Below are 19,786 nucleotides of genomic sequence, written 5' to 3' on the forward strand. Positions count from 1 at the left end.
GTTGCATTAAAAAATGTGGATTTATAATAAAAAAGAAAAAAAAAATACTTAATTTTTCTTTGTTTACAAATATTCTCTATTAGCTTTTTACCTGCGGCTTCGTCCGTGAGATTTACTGGGATAAAAAGAACTCTGTATTCTTCTTTATCCTATACATTACCTATATACCAAATTTCATAGTACTTCGTTAAGCCGTTAAAGCGATATAAGCTAACAAATAAACAAACAAAAAATTTCGCATTTACAGTATTAATAAGGTAATTTATGAATGAATGAGTATACTTTATTTGCATTATACAATATAGGGGAAAAACAAAAAAATACAGGGGTAATTTATGTATAATAATAAAACTTTAATTCATTTATTCATTATTGATTAATAAATATAGGCTTCTAACTCAATACAATTTCTTTTTTTTTATTGAGCGACGGGTTATTTGCTGATTATCTCGCTGAGCAACTTGTAGCCTTTGCGTGCAACGTTTGTGTTGCACCGGAAAAAATTGCATAGATATAAAATATTTCAATAGGTTTACAATTAGCGGATACGTTGCCTGTCTACCTAAAAACTTATTTTTGAAATCGACAACAGGAGATTTACTTGTATTTCACGGGTATAATATTAATAAAGTCAATTAAATGAAAATTCGCTCGCCGCTCTACACTTGAAGCACGCGGTCGACACGGGGGACGCCGCGACACAGTTGGATGGCCTCTCTTAAATTTAATTAAACTATTTAATTAAATGCTATATGCCGGCTCGCTGACCCTCCTTTATGGTAGCTTTTTATGCACTTATTTGACGGGAAAGCTGAAACAATTTCCTTTGGGAAACTTGGCCGTCTAAGCTATTACCATCTTGGTCAGTGTTTCTCAAACTTTTTTGAATTACTACTAGTGCTTGCGAGGGTGGCACGCTCTGGTATCAAAAGTTTCTAGACTACTTTTGTTATATATGAAAGCATCTGACGTTGCTTGCAAGATGACAGGTTTACGTGCTCTCTGAAGAATGGGATAATTTGAAACGATACGTACATATATATATATCGGTTGATTTTTAGTGAATAGCATTATCTTACCAGAGGGAGACTTTCTACTTTTTTTTTTATAACACAGGGGGCAAACAAGCATGTGTTAGATATTTATTTTAAATTATATTAATTTTCCTAAATATCTTATGTCAAAATGTGTACCTACATTTATTAATAAAAATCAAAGTAACTACTTTAAATACAATAAATTATTAAAATTGTTATTATACTGAATTTGGTAATAAATTATTCTTGTAATGTATATATAAATAATAATAATAATAATATAGAACACTAATTTATATTTTAATTGATTTTATAATTATTTATTATCATGATACTTAAGTATAAAAAGTAATGAAATTGTAAGAACACGTGGTCTCACTGACTTGTTTACTCGAATTCGGCCGTGTGGATATAAAAATTGTTATTTGGATAGGAAGGCACTTCTTGTCCAACCGTTGAACATAGCGGCGCTCCCTGACGTATCAAGAGTGAACAAGTATAGTAAACCACGTGGCCAATATATAAAATATATCACAATTATTGTTGACGGAAGTCCTAAAGAAGCTATAGTTAAATAAGTGTCAATGAACTAACAGAAGTTGGGTATTTATGTTATATTGTTTGTTATATGTCATATACAAAGTAAAATAAGTAAATATATGGTTTAATAGTATGATATCTAAATTAAATGAACTGTGAGAGTATATTGTCAGGGTCAGGTCGACCTCCACGTGTTTACCCCTGGAAACTATTGTGGCTAATTCTATTTGAATTCATCAGGATGGACTAACTGACCTGTTTTTATCCTCATCAGTCATCTATTATTGGTGCTCCGCCAGTATATACCAGACGGGGTTACCATACCATTATCACCCATTAAATAAAGACAACAGCGTAGGCTGCAGGAATGGTAACGCATGAGAGGTGCTGTTCATGTCTGTAGCCAGAGGTTGCCGATTTCCATAGGGTGAGCCGTCAGCTTGTTTACCATTCATAGTTTCTATTTTTGATCTACTCTTTGATAAGTTTAAAATACACTAAACGATTATTTGAATGACAAATGTGCATGGTGTTGGTCGATAACGCACGGGCTTTTTAACGACCATGTAATATTAGACATAGTACATTTAAATAAATACACATAAAGTTAACAGAGATTTAAAAGAGTAACTGTTGTGTTTCTTGCAGGCTTTTCTCGGCAGATAAACAACTTGTCAAACCTTGCAGTAGACGCATAAAAAATGACGATTTAAAATTAGAATATGGAAAAAATCATAAATAATTATAAAGATTCTTTTAAAAGAGAAATAATATTTGCGGCACTCAAAGTGTAGGCACATATATACTCGTAGTTTGAGAAACACAGGTCTAATGAAATGCATCCTTTCTTATACGGGACTTCGGTTATGTGTTTTTAAACTTTGAAAATTTTATGGACGTTAAAAGCGCATTAAACTTTTTAATGTTTTAATAATTCTAATGGATATACATTTTAAATGAAGAGAGAGTAGTGACCCTAGAGCCTAAGGGTAGTGAGTTCAAATCTGGTCGACACTAAAAAGGTTTGTCTATTTTATTTTTCTCATTATTCCTCCGGTGATAATGAATGCCAGTAACAAATCAAATTAATTCCAGTACCAGCCCTGAATACGATTTCTCAATTAGATATTTAACCCTTCTTTGCATGATTTTTTTTATTGGTGAAATAAATCAAGGTGATTATAATTCATGTTCAAAATTAAAGGAAAAATGGTTAAGAAAATAAATTTGACAGCTATGTTTTTTTTTCTGCAATGAACATTAAAAAGGTATCCAGACACGATCAACTTAAAGTGAACTTGTTCTTTTATATAATTTTTGGGCATTCAGTGTTATAATGGAAATTTCCACCAATATGCAAAGAAGGGTTAATCAGTGCTACAGTGACTGTTTACCATCAGACCTTGATACGCTATCTAAAAGCAGTCTATTTCATTATTTATCTATTTTCACACAACTTTAATCTTTATATAATTAAACTTTTTGGAAAAAGAAACAGCTGAGAGTCTTGCCTGTTCTTTTGGCTGAAATTGCATTTCGAATGGGCGATAATGAAAAAAAAAAAATTAGTGTACATAAATGCTTAAATCTTAGATTATATAGATAGATCACCGAGCCTCAAACACGAGTCAACTTTTTGTCAGCTAATTGTCAAATTAGCTGACTCGTTTTTTTTTTATCAGTGTTCTATATACTTACGCATAAAATTTGTTTTCATGTATTACAACAGAATATCAGTGTTTTGCTCTTTTTAGGGCAAAGCAAAAAGCTGAATTGTGGCCATTTTGTATTACTGTGGCACACGCATGAAGATAAAAAAAAATATTAATTTTATGCATTCTGATTTTGTTTTTGGTTTTTTTCCAATCTTTTGTACATGTATCTTTTTTTTTATTTTTTTTCACTTTGCTTTTGTATCTTTTGCTGTTTGTGTGCTGCAAGTGATGCAAATAAATTATCTATCTATCTATTTAATAAATATGTAAAATGAGACATAGTTACATCAGGCAGATCAAGGAAGGAGTTGGTGTCGTGTCGTATCAAGAGGTGAAGAGACTCGCTGAAAATCGTAGTGAGTGGCAAGAGCTCCACCGACAAGGGCGCAGCTCTTAAATGGAATAGATAGATAGATGTAAAATGAGTGTTTATGCATTTAAAAAGATGCAAAAATTATAAAACAAAATAAATATAGAAGTTAAAAGGAATCATTCCTCACTATTCGAAAGTTGATTCGTTTTTCTCGAAGCATTTCTACAGAGACACTTTATCTATATAACGTAAGGTTTAAATCTAAGTTTACTTGAATAAAATATTTCTTTCTTTCTTTTCTTCTGAAATCCACGCGCCCCAAGTAACAGGCAAAAGCTAGTTAGTATTATTATTAAATCAAGGAGTTTAATAATGTCATTTCATGGGATTTATGCGGTCCTATTTCTATTATAATAAAATGGGTGTGTTTATTTTGGTACATAAATACATTTTATGTGCAAAAAAGGCAATTTCCATGTGCAAACAATGTAAATCTACTCAAGTGGTGGAATTGAGTGAGCCCCCGACGAATAAGTAGATATTTAAACTGGAATATTCGTTATGGAAACTATGTATAATAACTCGTTTTCAACAGCCTAAGGCTTTAACAGTTATTTACTTAATGCTATCTACATCTACGCTAATATTATAAAGAGGAAAGACTTGTATTTTTGTGTGTATGCTTGTAATGACGAAACTTAGCCGATTTCAAAAATTCTTTTAGCATTAGAAAGCTATATTCACCCTGAGTAACATAGGCTATATTTATTGCTAGAAAAGATTAGGGGTCCTTACTAAAACTTTACTAATTTAACTCAAGGTGTAAAAAAATGCTATAAAATATCTATTGTCGCGTGCGCTGCGGAAACTATTGGTGATAGAACAAAAGTATGTTCTACAATATTGAAGAAAATATCAATAACTATAAAAAACTTAGCGACACTATATGTCCAACTATTATCGTTATGTCACAATAACCACTTTTTAAAATGTTGTAAAAATGTCCACCCGTGCGAAGCAGGGACGGGCCGCTAGTTAGTTATAAGAAAGTTTACAACACTGTTGTATTTTCCTCAATTTTCGATAAACCATTTTCAAAACCATTATGATTATGTTTAAAAGTTTTGTTTTAGGTTTAAAAGGGCCGAATATTATAAGGATTTTCAAGATACGACTTCGCTTTTTAAATAATACCAATTATTTACACACTAACATTAACGCATGACTTTGTTCACGTGACCAGGATAAGTTGATTTACTGGAGAAAATAGTAACGTATGCCTTTCTTCATCACAAATGGTATTATCATATTATCACAGCCTTGCTACTTAACTGTCCACTGCTAAACATAGGTCTCCCTCTTGGGGATTTTGCCAGTAGTTGCCACACTTAGCAGGCGGATTGGCAATCGCAGTTAGGCTTTTAGTGATGTTTTAAGAGGGACGCTGCTGCCCATCTCTCGATCATTTAGTCGCTTCTTACGACTTCCACGGGAAAGAAAGGGGTGGCCTATTCTATGCCGGGACCACACAGCAACGTATGTTCAGATCTACCAGAAGGAGAATTTGTACAAAAGTCGATTGCTTGGGTACCTCTGTCCCAATCGTGTTTCAACCGTAAAGCAGTCGTGTTTGCATGACTGTGTTTCGGTTTGATGGGTGGGATATGGCATGAATTTACTGGGTACGGAAGAATAACACCTGAGTCCTCAGGAATGGCAACGCATGGGGGGTATCATGGGCGAAACGGTATACTCTGTTATGTCCATGGTACTGCTCATGTCTATAGGCGACGGTTACCACTTTCCATTAGGTAGGCCGTCAGCTTGTTTACCATTCTAAGTTGTATAAAAAAAATTATGGGAATTCTCAAATAAACCCCAAACAAAGCGATACAATTATATCTTTCGTGTAATAATAATAAAGTCTTTTATATATGTCTTTCTATCATCAATAATCTAGATGGATAAGTACCCATTGTTAGAGTTTAATGGAACAAATAATCATATGGGAATCGACCACATGCATACAGTATGCACATATTGTATGGACAGGGTTATATCAGCTTCATCCGGGACAATAGGATCAATAGGATTTAGTAATGATTCAAGGCTTGCATTTTAATATTTATTGACGAGCAGCGGGTTAAAGGTTGGGCGCGTTGTGGCCCAGAGGATCGCGTTCATCCCGTAATTGTCTTGTATCCATCCCAAATTTGAAGTGGGGCCTTTAATTATGCACATAGCCATGTCTGAGAGTACATCATCATTTCAGCAGTTTATTGTCCACTGTTGAATAGAAGCCTTCTCCATAGGGGAGTTCTGCCAGTAGTTGGCACGCTTGACAGGCAGGATTGGTCACCGCAGTTAAGCTTTTGGTGATGATTTAAGAGAGACGCTGCTTCTCATCCCTCTACCATTAAGTTTATTTAGTCGTCTATTATGATATCTACAGGAAAGGAAGGGATGGCCTGTGTTCTTTTTTACCTGGGTTGTGTTGACCTTTCGACCAGGTCGTATAGATCGTGGTCACGAGTAGACTGATGTAGCGCTGTTACGGCTTCGTTTCCAAAGTTGGAGTTTATTTTTAAATAAAGAAGGGATTATTTTCTCATTTTGACGTAAAAAATAATACCTAAATACTTTTTTTTTTATACAACTTAGAATGGCTATCAAGCTGACGGCCCACCTGATGAAAAGTGGCAACCGTCGCCTATAGACATGAGCAGTACCATGGACATAACAGAGGATACTGTTTCGCCTGATACCCTCCATGCGTTGCCATTCCTGAGGACTCGGGTGTTATTCCTCTGTACCCAGTAAATTCACGCCATATCCCCACCCTTCAAACCGAAACATAGCAATACAAACACAACTGCTTCATAGTAGAAACACTTAAAATTTCATCATAAGAGATAAACATGAAGTCTGTGTAGTTTTATAAGTTTAGATTTAGGGATCCAAAAACTTTTCGAAAACAATGAAAAATGTCTTTGTAATTTCATGTAGCGACTCGTCCATCCGAAATAGGTATACAAATAGTTTGGAAGTGAATCCCCGCCCACATTTCGGTTACTTGGAACGCAACCAGCATTTCTGAACGCAAGATAAAATTACGTGCGCGGAAAATTTGTGTACATTACGTATTTTTACGTACTAAGTGTCCTCGAAGCTAATGTTTAGACTTTGGCACTGTTTATAAGAAAGTAAAATATTCAAATTTAGAATTTAAGAATTTTAAATTATGTAAATTAAGAATTCCATGTTAAGAATGTTATGTTCACGGTACTTATCATGTCTATAGGCGACGGTTACCACTTTCTATCAGGTGGGCCGTCAACTTGCTTACCATTCTAAGTTGTATAAAAAAAAAAAGTTTTAAGTATTATTATTTGCGTGAAAATTAAAAAATAATCCCTTCTTTATTTAAAAAAAAACGTCAGCTTTGGAAGCGAAGTCCTAACAGCGCTACATCAGTCAACTTGGAATAAGTTGCATAAAAAAATCTCTCAAAATATCTAATTTATAATATATTAAATTAGTATTAGATCTTAGATTATATAGATTAAGTATCTCTATACAAATGTTTCGTCCAAAAAGGTAGTAAATTTTTTATCAATGTGTGCGTGAATAGGTATACCATAATGTCACTTATTATTACAGTATATGGGAGGAACTATGCTATATGGTTAAATCGAAAAACAAAATTGATACGAAATTCTTGAACATATGTTTGAAAGAAGAGGATTAACAGTGTTTACAAAATATTTTGATTGAAATAAGATTTTTTTATGCAACTTAGAATAGCAAACGATTTGACGGCCCGCCTGATGAAAAGTGGTAACTGTCGCCTATAGACATGAGCAATACAATGGACATAACATAGTATACTGTTTCGCCCATGATACCCCCCATGCGTTGCCATTCCTGAGGACTCAGGTGTTATTCCTCTGTACCCTGTAAATTCACGCTATATCCCCACCCTTCAAACCGAAACACAGCAAACACAATTGCTTTACGGTTGAAACACGAATGGGACAGAGGTGGCCAAGCAAACGACTTTTGTACAAAGTCTCCCTCTGGTAAATATAATATAGACATAAAATATATTTATATTGTTAAATAATTGTAAAATGACCGCCATTTAAATTAATATTCATATATATATTTACATTATAATAGAAAAAAAATAGTTTCTAATTTAAATTTAAAAAATCTGGAAATTATTAATACAATTACTGTCAATATCGAAAAAAAAAATTAGTCATACATAAAATCAGTTGCCAAAAGATGAAAAAAAAAACAGCTGTATAAATTTTGACGTTTTTGACACTCGACACTTTGTCTATATAACCTAAGTACAAAACTTACTAACCCATTATATTTTATAAATTTTTTTATACTTAATTTGTCGTAAGGGCTGATATATGGAAGAATTATTATTTTTTGGATTTTCTATACGTAAAAAGTTCAGTTTCACAAGTAGAATACAATAAATAGATGTTTTCCAATAGTAATAGTCACATTTCGAAGCATTTCTATATTTTTGTTACATCCTGCTCCTCACATCGGTATCTCTATGTACCTATACCTGGGGATACTACCACGTATTTTGCCTTTTGCCGGTACTGTCCTTATTGCTGCGTGTAATGGGAATATTATTCTACACGGGTTTACTTCGGACGCAATAGTCTCAAACTAAACTGATTATATCTAATGTCCTCGTAGTGTAGCACGTGATTTTTCTTTATATATATTTATTTTAATGACATGAAATGTAATTATAACTCCGTCTGTTCTATCGGTTTACGCTGGCAGGGTATCAGTGAAAGATTTTTTGTTTATTTACAACACAAGGGGCAAACGAGCATGCGGCTCACCTGATGGTAAGTGACTACCGCCGCCCATGATCACCCACAACACCAGCGGCATTGCAGGTATGCTAAAGATGATGAGAGCTGGTTTTTATTTTCTTTAAAGGATGACAATGGAATGATAACCCCGCCTGCGCTTACGGTATACGCTGGCGGGGTACCAGTAAGAGATGATAGATGAGAACGAAAAAAGCAGGTAAGTTAGCCCGTTGTGATGAATAGTTTGACTTTGACCTGGAAGAGTGAAGAGAAGAATATAAGAATATAAGAGAAGAATGCTAGCAGTAGGGAACTTATTCTCCACTACTAACAATTCCTTCCCCCCCTGATAGATGGGGTTGAAAGTCGGTCAGTTGACCGATTGTGATAAGGATTTTTTTTTGATGGGTGAAAATGGTATGGTAACCCCGCCTGCGCTAACAGGATACGCTGGCGAAGCACCAGTGAACGGTGATAGATGAGAATGAAAACAGGCCAGTTAGCCAATCATGATGAATTCATCAGGAATTAATCATGATAGTTTCCAGGGGGAACCGCGAGGAGGTCGACCTGGTTAGGTATATTGCTAGCAATAGGATTCTCAGTCTCCATTACTAATAATCCCTTTACCCCCATTGTGATAAGTTAAACAACAATTAAATAAAATAGTTTATAATGTCGCGACAAAACGGAGGCTTATGCCCAGAAGTGGGTTGAAGTGGGCATATTAGATAGTGGGCATATCAGATGCGTTTTTATATGTCCATCCCTCTCTAACGCATTCGCAATGTCATAAACAAAACAAGCAACACTATGTGAATTATGCATTCCATCTATTCTATTTCAAACTTTGCATAAAACCTACTCTATTATTTATGTCTATTTAAATGTCTATGGTACAGACTCTTATTTTTAACACACCGCAACGAGAAGTCTGGTATAAATAGAAAAAAAAAAAATTATTCGCTACACCAGAGATGGTAATCCAGCGCAGGACAAAATCAGATAACTTCATTTTCCCGCTACAACGAAACATTTAAGCGAAAAAGATATTTTATTCTTTTGTTACGCGCTTTTGAAGTTATGGCGCCCCTATTGAATTACTTTTTTCTTTCTTGTTTACTTGTCATCCGCAGAAAAATAATGTTTCATCTTAATTTGGAATGTTTGTTTTTAATTTTCTCAGCGGCGGAGGTGATTGTTTTTAATACGACACTAAGCCCTCGTGCGTATGGGCGACGGATTACCGAGGGGATATAGAATATAATAAATATACTTAAAAAAAAAATAATTATTATTATAAAATGTAAGGTTACCAACGCATTTTTTTTTATGGATGAAAATGGAATGGTAACCCCGCCTGCGCTAATGGGATACGCTGGCAGAGCATCAGTGAAGGGTGATAGATGAGAATGAAAATAGGCCAGTTAGCCCATCATGATGAATTCATCAGGAATTAACGATGATAGTTTCCAGGGGAAACCGCGAGGAGGTCGACCTGGTTGGGTATATTGCTAGCAATGGGATTCTGTCTCCATTACTAACAATACCTTTACCTAATACCGGGGAGGGGGGCGGGGTTACCAACGCATTGAAAAAATATTGTTAAGGTATTATAATAAAACAGAAAAGATAGAAATTCGCAAGTACAGTATAGCTCATCATCTTCATCATCATCATCACTTTTGATCTCTATCGTTGTTTATTTGCGGTATTATATATCTAATATATAAAATTCTCGTGTCGTGGTGTTTGTTACCAAACTCCTCCGAAACGACTTCACCGATTTTTATGAAATTCTGTGTGCATATCGGGTAGGTCTGAGAATCGGATAATAAGGGTGATCCACCTCTAAATATATATTTTTTTATTTTTTTGACAAAATTGTTTATTTTTATTTTATTATGATTTAGCATTGAAAAATACGTACAGCTTCGAATTTTCACCTTTTCACGATCAACCCCTGTTTTTTAATAGCGTTTTTTATATTCTACGATAGGATTGCAAGATGACAATCGAATATAATGATTGTAGTACGATAAATTTTCATGTATAGTTCTCGAAATAATGTATTTGGTAAAACAACGTTTGCCGAGTCAGCTAGTAATCTACAAGTATGTATGTATATTAATATTTGTAAGTATGTTTTAATAACATATATTTGTATATTTATGCAATATTTGTTTTATGTATCCATGTATGTGTATTTATTTAATCATAACGTGAAATAGTTCTCCATTGTATGTGTTGTGATACTTAAATATAATAACTGCATAATAAAATTTCTGTTTAGCCAAAGGTTGACTGGGAGAGAATGCTATATAGTATTAAGTCCGCCTTTTGTACTAGTAATTTTTTTGTAATATGGTCAATAAAAAATAAATAAATAAAAAGTACGTTGAGAATTGTTACTCTCATTAGCTCTCCATTGCTAACAATATATTGTAAGCAATGGAGCTAATAAACTATCAAACGGAGTATATAACTCCGTTTGACTGGGGGGAAAGGGATTGTTAGTAATGGAAATTGAAAATCCCATTGCTAGCAATATACCCAACCAGGTCGACTTCCTCGCAGTTCCACCCGGAAACTATCACGGTTAATTCCTAATGAATTCATCATGATTGGCTAACTGGCCTGTTTTCATTCTCATCTTTCATCCTTCACTGGTGCCCCGCCAGCGTATCCCGTTAGCGCAGGCGGGGTTACCATACCATTTTCACCCATCAAAAAAAAAACTTCGTTTGACTTCCATATACCTCTATTTGACTACAAATTTGTCATGATAGGTCAACTGACTTGATTTCATGTTCACTTCATCACCTATTGTTCCCCACTAGTACCTAGCTAGCATATAAACAGCGCAAGCGAGGTTTCTATTCCATTTACTGTTTTAAAAAAAGGCTAGCCTACGATATTATATCACGTCTGCCTTATTCGATAAACTCCCACACACCTCACAGACTGGTGGAAAATACAGCCACGAAAGATCTCGAATAAACTTATTTTTGTGTGTGATATGTTTTTTTTACTATAGTGTTAAATTTGTTGTGGCAAAGGAAACACTTTTGTAAACTATTTGTGATAGCTCTTATTTACCTATTATTTGTATAATCCAATTTTGTATTAATACTGTCAAATTAGCTATTATAATCTTTTCTTATTTGCTATATGTGTGAGTTATATTCCAAGGCTTCTCGTGTCCTAGGTTTCATAATGCGTACGTAATTCTATAGAGTTTACTAATATTAGGACGCTAAAAATACTGTATTGTTACCAGAGGGAGACTTTGTACAAAAGTCGTTTGCTTGAGCACCTCTGTCCCATTCGTGTTTCATCCGTAAAGTGGTTGTATTTGCATGGCTGCGTTTCAGTTTGAGGGGTGGGGATATGACGTGAATTTACTGGGTACAGAGGAATAACACCTGAGTCCTCAGGAATGGCAACGCATGGGGGATATCATGGGCGAAACCGTATACTCTGTTATGTCCATGGTACTGCTCATGTCTATAGGCGACGGTTACCACTTTTCATCAGGTGGGCCGTCAGCTTGTTTGTCATTCTAAGTTGTATAAAAAAAAAGGGATCTCTTACAGTGAACCTTTGAGAAGCTGACAGAAAGCTGTAGAATGTACAAGGGTAATAACCGTACAGCTAAACTAAAAAATATCCAGTAAAAAATTGAATATATGATAAAATTAATGTATTTTATTTGAAGTATGTTAACTGCCTATCTCGAGCTCATTCTTTGTTAATTCTATTTTTAACTACCTAATATAAAGTTGTAATTTATCTTCCCAAATATGAAACTTTAAACTTATCTAATTTGAAAGTTTAGTGTAATCATAAATAAGGTACTCGCGGCAAAGAAGAGCCGGCGTTTTAGAAGCGCAACTATTACAAAATTACACTTGTAAAATGTTTTCCTTTACTACAGTCATGAAGACATATAAATGACTAATCATCAACAGTTTAATCATATCAGATTTTAACCATCCACTGTTGAACATAAGCCTCCTCATTGGGGGGTTTTGACAGTAGATGTCTTGCTTTTTTTTATACAACTTAGAATGGCAAACAAGCTGACGGTCCACCTGATGGAAAGTGGTAACCGTCGCCTATAGACACGAGCATAACAGAGTATACTGTTTCACCCATGATACCCCCCATGTGTTGCCATTCCTGAGGACTCAATGTTATTCCTCTGTACCCTGTAAATTCACGCCATATCCGACCCTTCAAGCCGAAACACAGCCATGCAAACACAACTGTTTCACGATAGAAACACGAACGGGACAGAGGTGACCAAGCAATCGCCTTTTGTACAAAGTCTCCCTCTATAGTAGTACAAAGTGTCCCTCGTAAAGATCATCATAGGATGTTCGTTTATATTTTGTCGCTGTATCCAATGGCTATATTTACATCGGTGTGGTGAAATCGTCGAGAAATTTTATTGTTGCCGTTCCGTCGAAATGCGATATTTAAAGGGCGAACAGTAACGGCAAATTGATATTGACGACTTTTATATTATTATTCTCATAATTTTCCCGCCATTTTTATTGTCGTCTGATATTACTCGTCGATGGCGAAATTGCTTTTTTTTTCTCACTATTACAGATTTCAAATGACTGTACTTATTTCGTTTTATTGCTTACGTTTATTTGTGGCTCCATGAATGCCATTTATTTAAATGAGATTTGAATTTATGAATTTCTAATTTACTGGATTTCTTTTTTTTTTGTATTTCTTTAAATATTAACAAGTTTTAGTGGAGTTTTTGAAATTAATATTTAATAGATTTAACCGATTTCTACATAAAGGAGGAAAGTTCTCAATTCGTCGCTAATTCTATATCTTCGTTATCTCGTTTTGGCTTTACGCAAATTTGGTAAGAATAAAAATTGTTTTAACAAAAAGAAGTTTTATTTATTTATTTATTTATTCATCAGTACAAATATGTGTACATGGCGGACTTAATGCTAAAAGCATTCTCTCCCAGTCAACCATAGGGAAGTGTCAGAATACTCGAATGTGGTACTAGTAATTATTGATATACATACATACTAAAATTACATATATAAGATATACTATATTATACACGAAGATGACAATAATATATAGTACTTTACCTCCGACTTTATCCGCGTGACCGGGATATGTCACGGACCGGGATAAAATGTAGCCTAGTCTTTGTCTATCCTATGTCTTTCTTTATCCTATGTACTTAGTAGTGTATACCAAATTTCATAGTTATTGATTCGGCCGTAACATGAGTATATAAATTAAATTGTGTTCCAAAAATAAAAAAAAAACTGACTTCAATTGTAGCAAAACTAGTTATTTTCATTTCAAAAATCTTCTTCTTCGTCTCTCTGTGAGACCAAACTATAAGTATATCCATTTAAATTAAAAAAAAAAAGAATTTTCCAAATCGGTTTACGACTGACAGAATTATGAGGAAAAAAAGTTTAAAAAAATATAACCGAATCGAGAACCTTCTTCATTTTGTAGTCGGTTGAAACTATTATTAAAAAAAAATAAAAAATAAAACAATTAAATAAAAAGTAATTTCTGAATAAATAGGAGAAAATAATATTTTGTGTATATGTAATACACGTATGTATGAAAGTTCTGTCGCAATATCTATTTAGTATATACTTTCGAGTCACAATTATCATCGTTGTCAAGTTCATTGTAACTTATTTAACACATTTAGTGACATTTGATTACAGAAAGCGATGTAACTTTCAACTGTCAGACTGTTTCACGTTAGGTCACGAATTCAGTATGTTACGAATATTGCTCATAATATCATACTGTAGGGAACAGAAAACATCGAAATAATATTATCAATCTTAAAAAAAAAAAAGTTTAAAAAAAGAAAAAAAGGTCTCTATTTTATGGCTGACTAAACTTGATTCCTTTGTCTGGAATTCAAAGTGACGTAAAAGTAAAAAAGAAAAAAAAATAAAAATGTGTTCCAGAACTGTTATAGTTTTGTTTTTATTATCTGTGGCATTTGTTTTCACAATAGCTGAACAAAATGATATAGAAGCCAGAGGGAAGAAAAAGAAAATAGCATTATTTGGTAAGTTATTATATAAATTATCCATTGTAATCAGATAACATTAAAGTTATATATAGAAATATTTAAGTTATATTTAGAAATATAATTATTTATTTATTTATTTATTTATTTAACACTTTATTGCACCAACATAACATGATTTGTTAAAACAATTTTCAATACGTATAGTGTAGTACCAAAGGCGGTCTTATTGCTAAGCAATCTCTTCCAGACAACCTTTGGGTAGAAAGGATTAAAGCATAAGTAGGTAGGTGGCGCGTTAATTATGAAATTATGAATTTATTTGTTTAGAAACAATAAGAAACAGCAATAAAATTTATTTTTTAGATTAATTTACTTGATATATATATATTTTTTATAATAAATAAGTAGAGTTACGGGATACAGTTACTCTAATGCAGTGTTTTCCAACATTTTTTGTGCCATGCCTCACTTGAATATTTTTAAAATTTTTATGCCCCCATACATAATTTTTCCCGACAAAGTTTACTCGACGACTCTTATTGCTCAGTTGATATTTTGGTAACGTCAAACGAAATTATACCTAATAAATATGTACAGCAATTTTTTTAATTTACTTTTTTTTGTTAAATTTGGCACCGTTAATTACTCGTAGCATTGCATTTAAATGGCCTGGAGCAAGAGCATTAACATGCTTCGAGTCCATTTTTCAATTGCCTCCCGTTAACTATCAAATTGCCCACCTGTGGGGCGTGGGCCCCACGTTGGGAAACACCGCTCTAATGTCATAGGTATGTTACTATTTATAGCCACAATACCCATACATATGTAAAAATATGTATATAAACGAAAAAGTGTAACTGTTAAGTTTCTTACGGGTTCTACCCGGCATATAAGAACATTCCGAGCTCAGCTGTAGAATCTTTAAAATGATTTAAAAGTGCTGTAAATAAGTCTATTTGAATGCAGATGATTTTTATTCTAAATAAAGTACATGCGTAGAATCTACTCGTATACAAGTTTTCAACAACTCCCTATTGATTACTTTTTTTTCATAATAATTATAATTTAAACCCCTTGGGGGGAAAGGGATTGTTAGTAATGGAGACTGAGAATCCCATTGCTAGCAATATATCCAACCGGGTCGACCTTCTCGCGGTTCTTCCTGGAAACTATCATGGTTAATTCATCATGATGGGCTAACTGGCCTGTTTTCATTCTCATCTATCACCCTTCACTGGTGCTCCGCTAGCGTATCCCGTTAGTGCAGGCGGGGTTACCATACCATTTTCACCCATCAAAAAAAAGCTAAACCCCTTATTCCTAAAAACTAAAACGCCCTGTAAATCTATATTAGCTGTTAGTATTGTCACTGTCTTTCAAATTGAAAAAATTGTACAAAAGTAAAGGACAAAACATATCAATAATTACATAATATATAAATAATAGCATTCTGAACTGGATGGTGGATTAAAAAAAAAACACTACAAATGTTTATAATTAGGTCTAATTGATAAAACATATTTCTATAATTTTATTATAATTATTATGTGTTAATGTATAATTTTTTTTATGACAATAATAATATAAAGATAGTTCCTCACATTGAAAATTGTCCAAATAGTCGTGTGTTCAAAATCGGGTGACAATATTGCTTTTTCTGAGTTTCTATGGGACTCGCGTAATTTTAGCGCTATCGGAAATTTGTCTTATATTATATTCTTTTGTCACAATAACGATATATTACAGCATGTTATCTGACCAAGGCCACATATTGGACACGTATTTGGCTTTGGATCTGGATTTATTAAGATGGTCGCGTCTACAGAGCAAGTAATCACTACGTGTCGCGTCCGTTATAAGTTGTTCGATTTAGGGCCGCATTACTTTGAATAAAAAACGTCTGTATGAAATCTGTGCAACCAATTAAAACTGCGAAATATATAACTATGTAACTATAATACATCAGGAGAAAGTAATTATTATATATATACATACCTTCATTATATTATATTATAGTTGTCAATAGCGTAGTCGCGGTTACAATTCCATTTTCACTTATAAAAAACTGATATAATTTTTGATACTTACTGCTATTATTGAATGAATGAAAGAATGAGTATACTTTATATGCATTATACGTTATAGGAAATAAGCGAGACAATTTACAAACAACAATACAATTGTATAAGTACAGTAAGACGGTCTTATTGCTGAGAGCAATCTTTTTAGATTTTAAATTCTAAATAATATATATAATATATATATATTATATATTTTGGCGCTAGGTGGTTGCATAGATTAATCTTCTAGTTTTATCAATATAGAGTTAGTACCGACTCTTAAATAATTTAACGATGACTTTCTCTATGGTTCAATTATGATCTATATTTCATCCTCGCGTGCCGAAGGTCAAGGACCTTCTTTCAATGCGTGCGTTCACTCGTGACAAATTTTCAACATGTAACATGTATACAACGAATTTCGCCGCGTTCGTAAATCGTGAAAACCGGCACTGTATTTTTGCCGTGATGCTAACGGTCTGTACGTATTTTTGTCAGATTTATGCTAAAGTTTTCTGATATATTGTTACGTTTGGAGCATTTATAATACCTACCTAATGGCAAGATTTTTTTTGATATAATTTGGATTACCTTTTAAGGTAAAAATATAAATACTTTGTAAGATATTTACAAAAGTATTACATATTACCCGACTTCATAAAATATCAATATCGGTTAAGTACACTATATGTCTTAATTGGTAGATACATTAATTATATATTATAATATTTTATATCTGTGGTGGTGTAGTGGTTTAACACATCGCCTCACTGCTGGTTGTGGGTTCGATTCCCGTACAATACAAACATTTGTAGTTATGTGTATACTTATTTGTATTGGTCTGGGTGTTTTCTATTAATAAATATATATATGTACATATAATAAAATCGTAACTGGTTACTGTCTGTACATAGAAATATAAAACGTATGTAGAAACCGACTTGGCATAATATTGGACATGTCGCTGTGTAATACAGCGGTGGGAAGCGATTATTATTAGTGATGCGAACTACCAGTCCCATGGCTAGCAATATATCCTGTCAGGTCGACCTCCACGTGGTTCGCCCTGGTAACCATCGTGCTGATTTCCAGGTGTATTCATCTCAATGGGCTAACTGACCTGCCTTTTCATTTCACCTATCATCCCTCACTGGTGCCTCAGCGTAAACCGCTAACACAGGGGGTTCATTCCAATGTTTTTTTATACAACTTAGAATGACAAACAAGCTGACGGCCCACCTAATGGAAAGTGTTAACCGTCGCCTATAGACACGAGCATAACAGAGTATACTGTTTCGCCCATGATACCCCCATGCGTTGCCATTTCTGAGGACTCAGGTGTTATGCCTTTGTACCCTGTAAATTCACGCCATATCCAACCCTTCAAACTGAAACACAGCCATGCAAACACAACTGCTTCTCGGTAGAAACACGAATGGGACAGAGGTGCCCAAGCAAACAACTTTTGTACAAAGTCTCCGTCTGGTCGAGTGTTATCTATTAAAAAAAATACTCGACAGTATTATCGCCGCAATCAACATAGTTCGCTTATGCGGACAAAGTCGCGGGTTAAAGCTATTGTAATATATATTTCTACAAAGACAAATCATGCTCGCGAAAGTTCCACGGGTATGCATGTAATGTAGTGGAAATATCACTTGTACGCTGAGTTTAGTATCCACAGTTTATTGCATAAACCTTCCCGTAATGTTTCTGTTTGGGGCACTAAAGATAAAAAATACGGGCCTGCATTACGCATTTGGGGAATAGAATGACAGATACGGCTGTATGAGCATAGCTCCCTGGATAAAAAAAGATAGGGAAACTTTTGTAGGACGTGTCACGACGTACACTCTTTTGTCTATGTACACTTTTTACCTAAAATTGATTTGTTGTTATTGAAAATTAGTTTTTTGTGTTTTTTTTTTGTTATGGAAAACTTATATGTTAATCATCTAATTTCTTTCTAATTTATTATATCTATTAAAACAAGACAGATGTTGTCCTGCTTGTGTTAATTTATTATTATTTCATATATGTATTGTATTGTATGTGATTTATGTATGTAAATTTTTTGTAAGTATCTTATTCTATATGTTTGTATGTTCATCTTAAATTGTTAAAATGTGTTACAATAAAGTAACATATTTTGAGAACTAACAACAACAATACAAGTAAAATATTTTGAGAACTAACAATAATACAAGTAAAATATTTTGAGAACTAATAACAACAATACAAGTAAAATAATTTGAGAACTAACAACAACAATACAAGCAAATTATTTTGAGAACTAACAACAACAATACAAGTAAAAAATTTTGAGAACTAACAATAATACAAATAAAATATTTTGAGAACTAATAACAACAATACAAGTAAAATAATTTGAGAACTAACAACAACAATACAAGCAAATTATTTTGAGAACTAACAACAACAATACAAGTAAAATATTTTGAGAACTAACAACATGATGTTTTCTCTCAAAATATTTATTTCTTTTACAAATTGTTTTTGTTAAATCTATGCACCGCCATTTGCTCTCTCCGTTTAGCGTAACAATTGACTGGTAGGGAATGTCATCAGGCATTAAGTCCGCCCTGTAGACATATTTTAATGTGTGTAAAAGTATAAATAAATAAAATTGAAGTCGGTTTTTTATGGGCCAAATTGTAAATGATTTTATTTTGTTCCAGTATACTTCGCAGACTTGGTCATAAAGAAGATTTTCATATTGAAACTGATATACGCGTTCGTGTTTTGGGTGGTGTTGCACAAGGCTGGCTACTTCCTCGGATGGTTCGCGAGCTACCTCAAGGAGAAGAAGGAGGACGACCACCATCATTACGGCCATCATCATCACTACGAACCGCCTTATGTCCCTTACAGAAGGAAAGCTGAACCCTATGTATATAGTACGATAAATAATAGTGAAATTTAAATAGTACAGTTTTCTACTACAATTAATACTTTTTTTTATACAACTTAGAATGGCAAACAAGCTGACGGCCCACCTGATGGAAAGTGGTAACCGTCGCCTATAGACATGAGCAGTACCACGGACATAACAGAGTATACTGTTTCGCCCATGATACCCCCCACGCGTTGCCATTCCTGAGGACTCAGATGTTATTCCTCCGTACCCTGTAAATTCGTACGCCATATCCCACCCTTCAAACCGAAACACAGCCATGCAAACACAACTGCTTCACGGTA

General features: G+C 33.8%; 1 protein-coding gene across 1 annotated transcript; it reads left to right on the plus strand.

The window, feature by feature from the left end:
• Window positions 1-14,428: 14,428 nt before the first annotated feature.
• LOC128200524 (uncharacterized) lies at window positions 14,429-19,548 on the plus strand. Its single transcript, XM_052894217.1, has 2 exons — window positions 14,429-14,543; window positions 19,267-19,548. Exons 1-2 carry the CDS (start codon window positions 14,429-14,431, stop codon window positions 19,509-19,511), a joined length of 360 nt encoding a protein of 119 aa, XP_052750177.1. The 3' UTR covers window positions 19,512-19,548.
• Window positions 19,549-19,786: the final 238 nt, after the last annotated feature.

The sequence above is a fragment of the Galleria mellonella genome, unplaced genomic scaffold (genome assembly GCF_026898425.1).
Source record: "Galleria mellonella isolate WM207_F2 unplaced genomic scaffold, CSIRO_AGI_GalMel_v1 utg200, whole genome shotgun sequence".
Lineage (NCBI taxonomy): Eukaryota > Metazoa > Arthropoda > Insecta > Lepidoptera > Pyralidae > Galleria > Galleria mellonella.

Excerpts from the sequence above, each read along its gene's own strand:
- LOC128200524 (XM_052894217.1), top strand. The coding sequence starts at position 14,429 with ATGTGTTCCAGAACTGTTATAGTTTTGTTTTTATTATCTGTGGCATTT. Across the intron at positions 14,544-19,266 it reads AAAGAAAATAGCATTATTTG|TATACTTCGCAGACTTGGTC; the intron begins GTAAGTTATTAT and ends ATTTTGTTCCAG.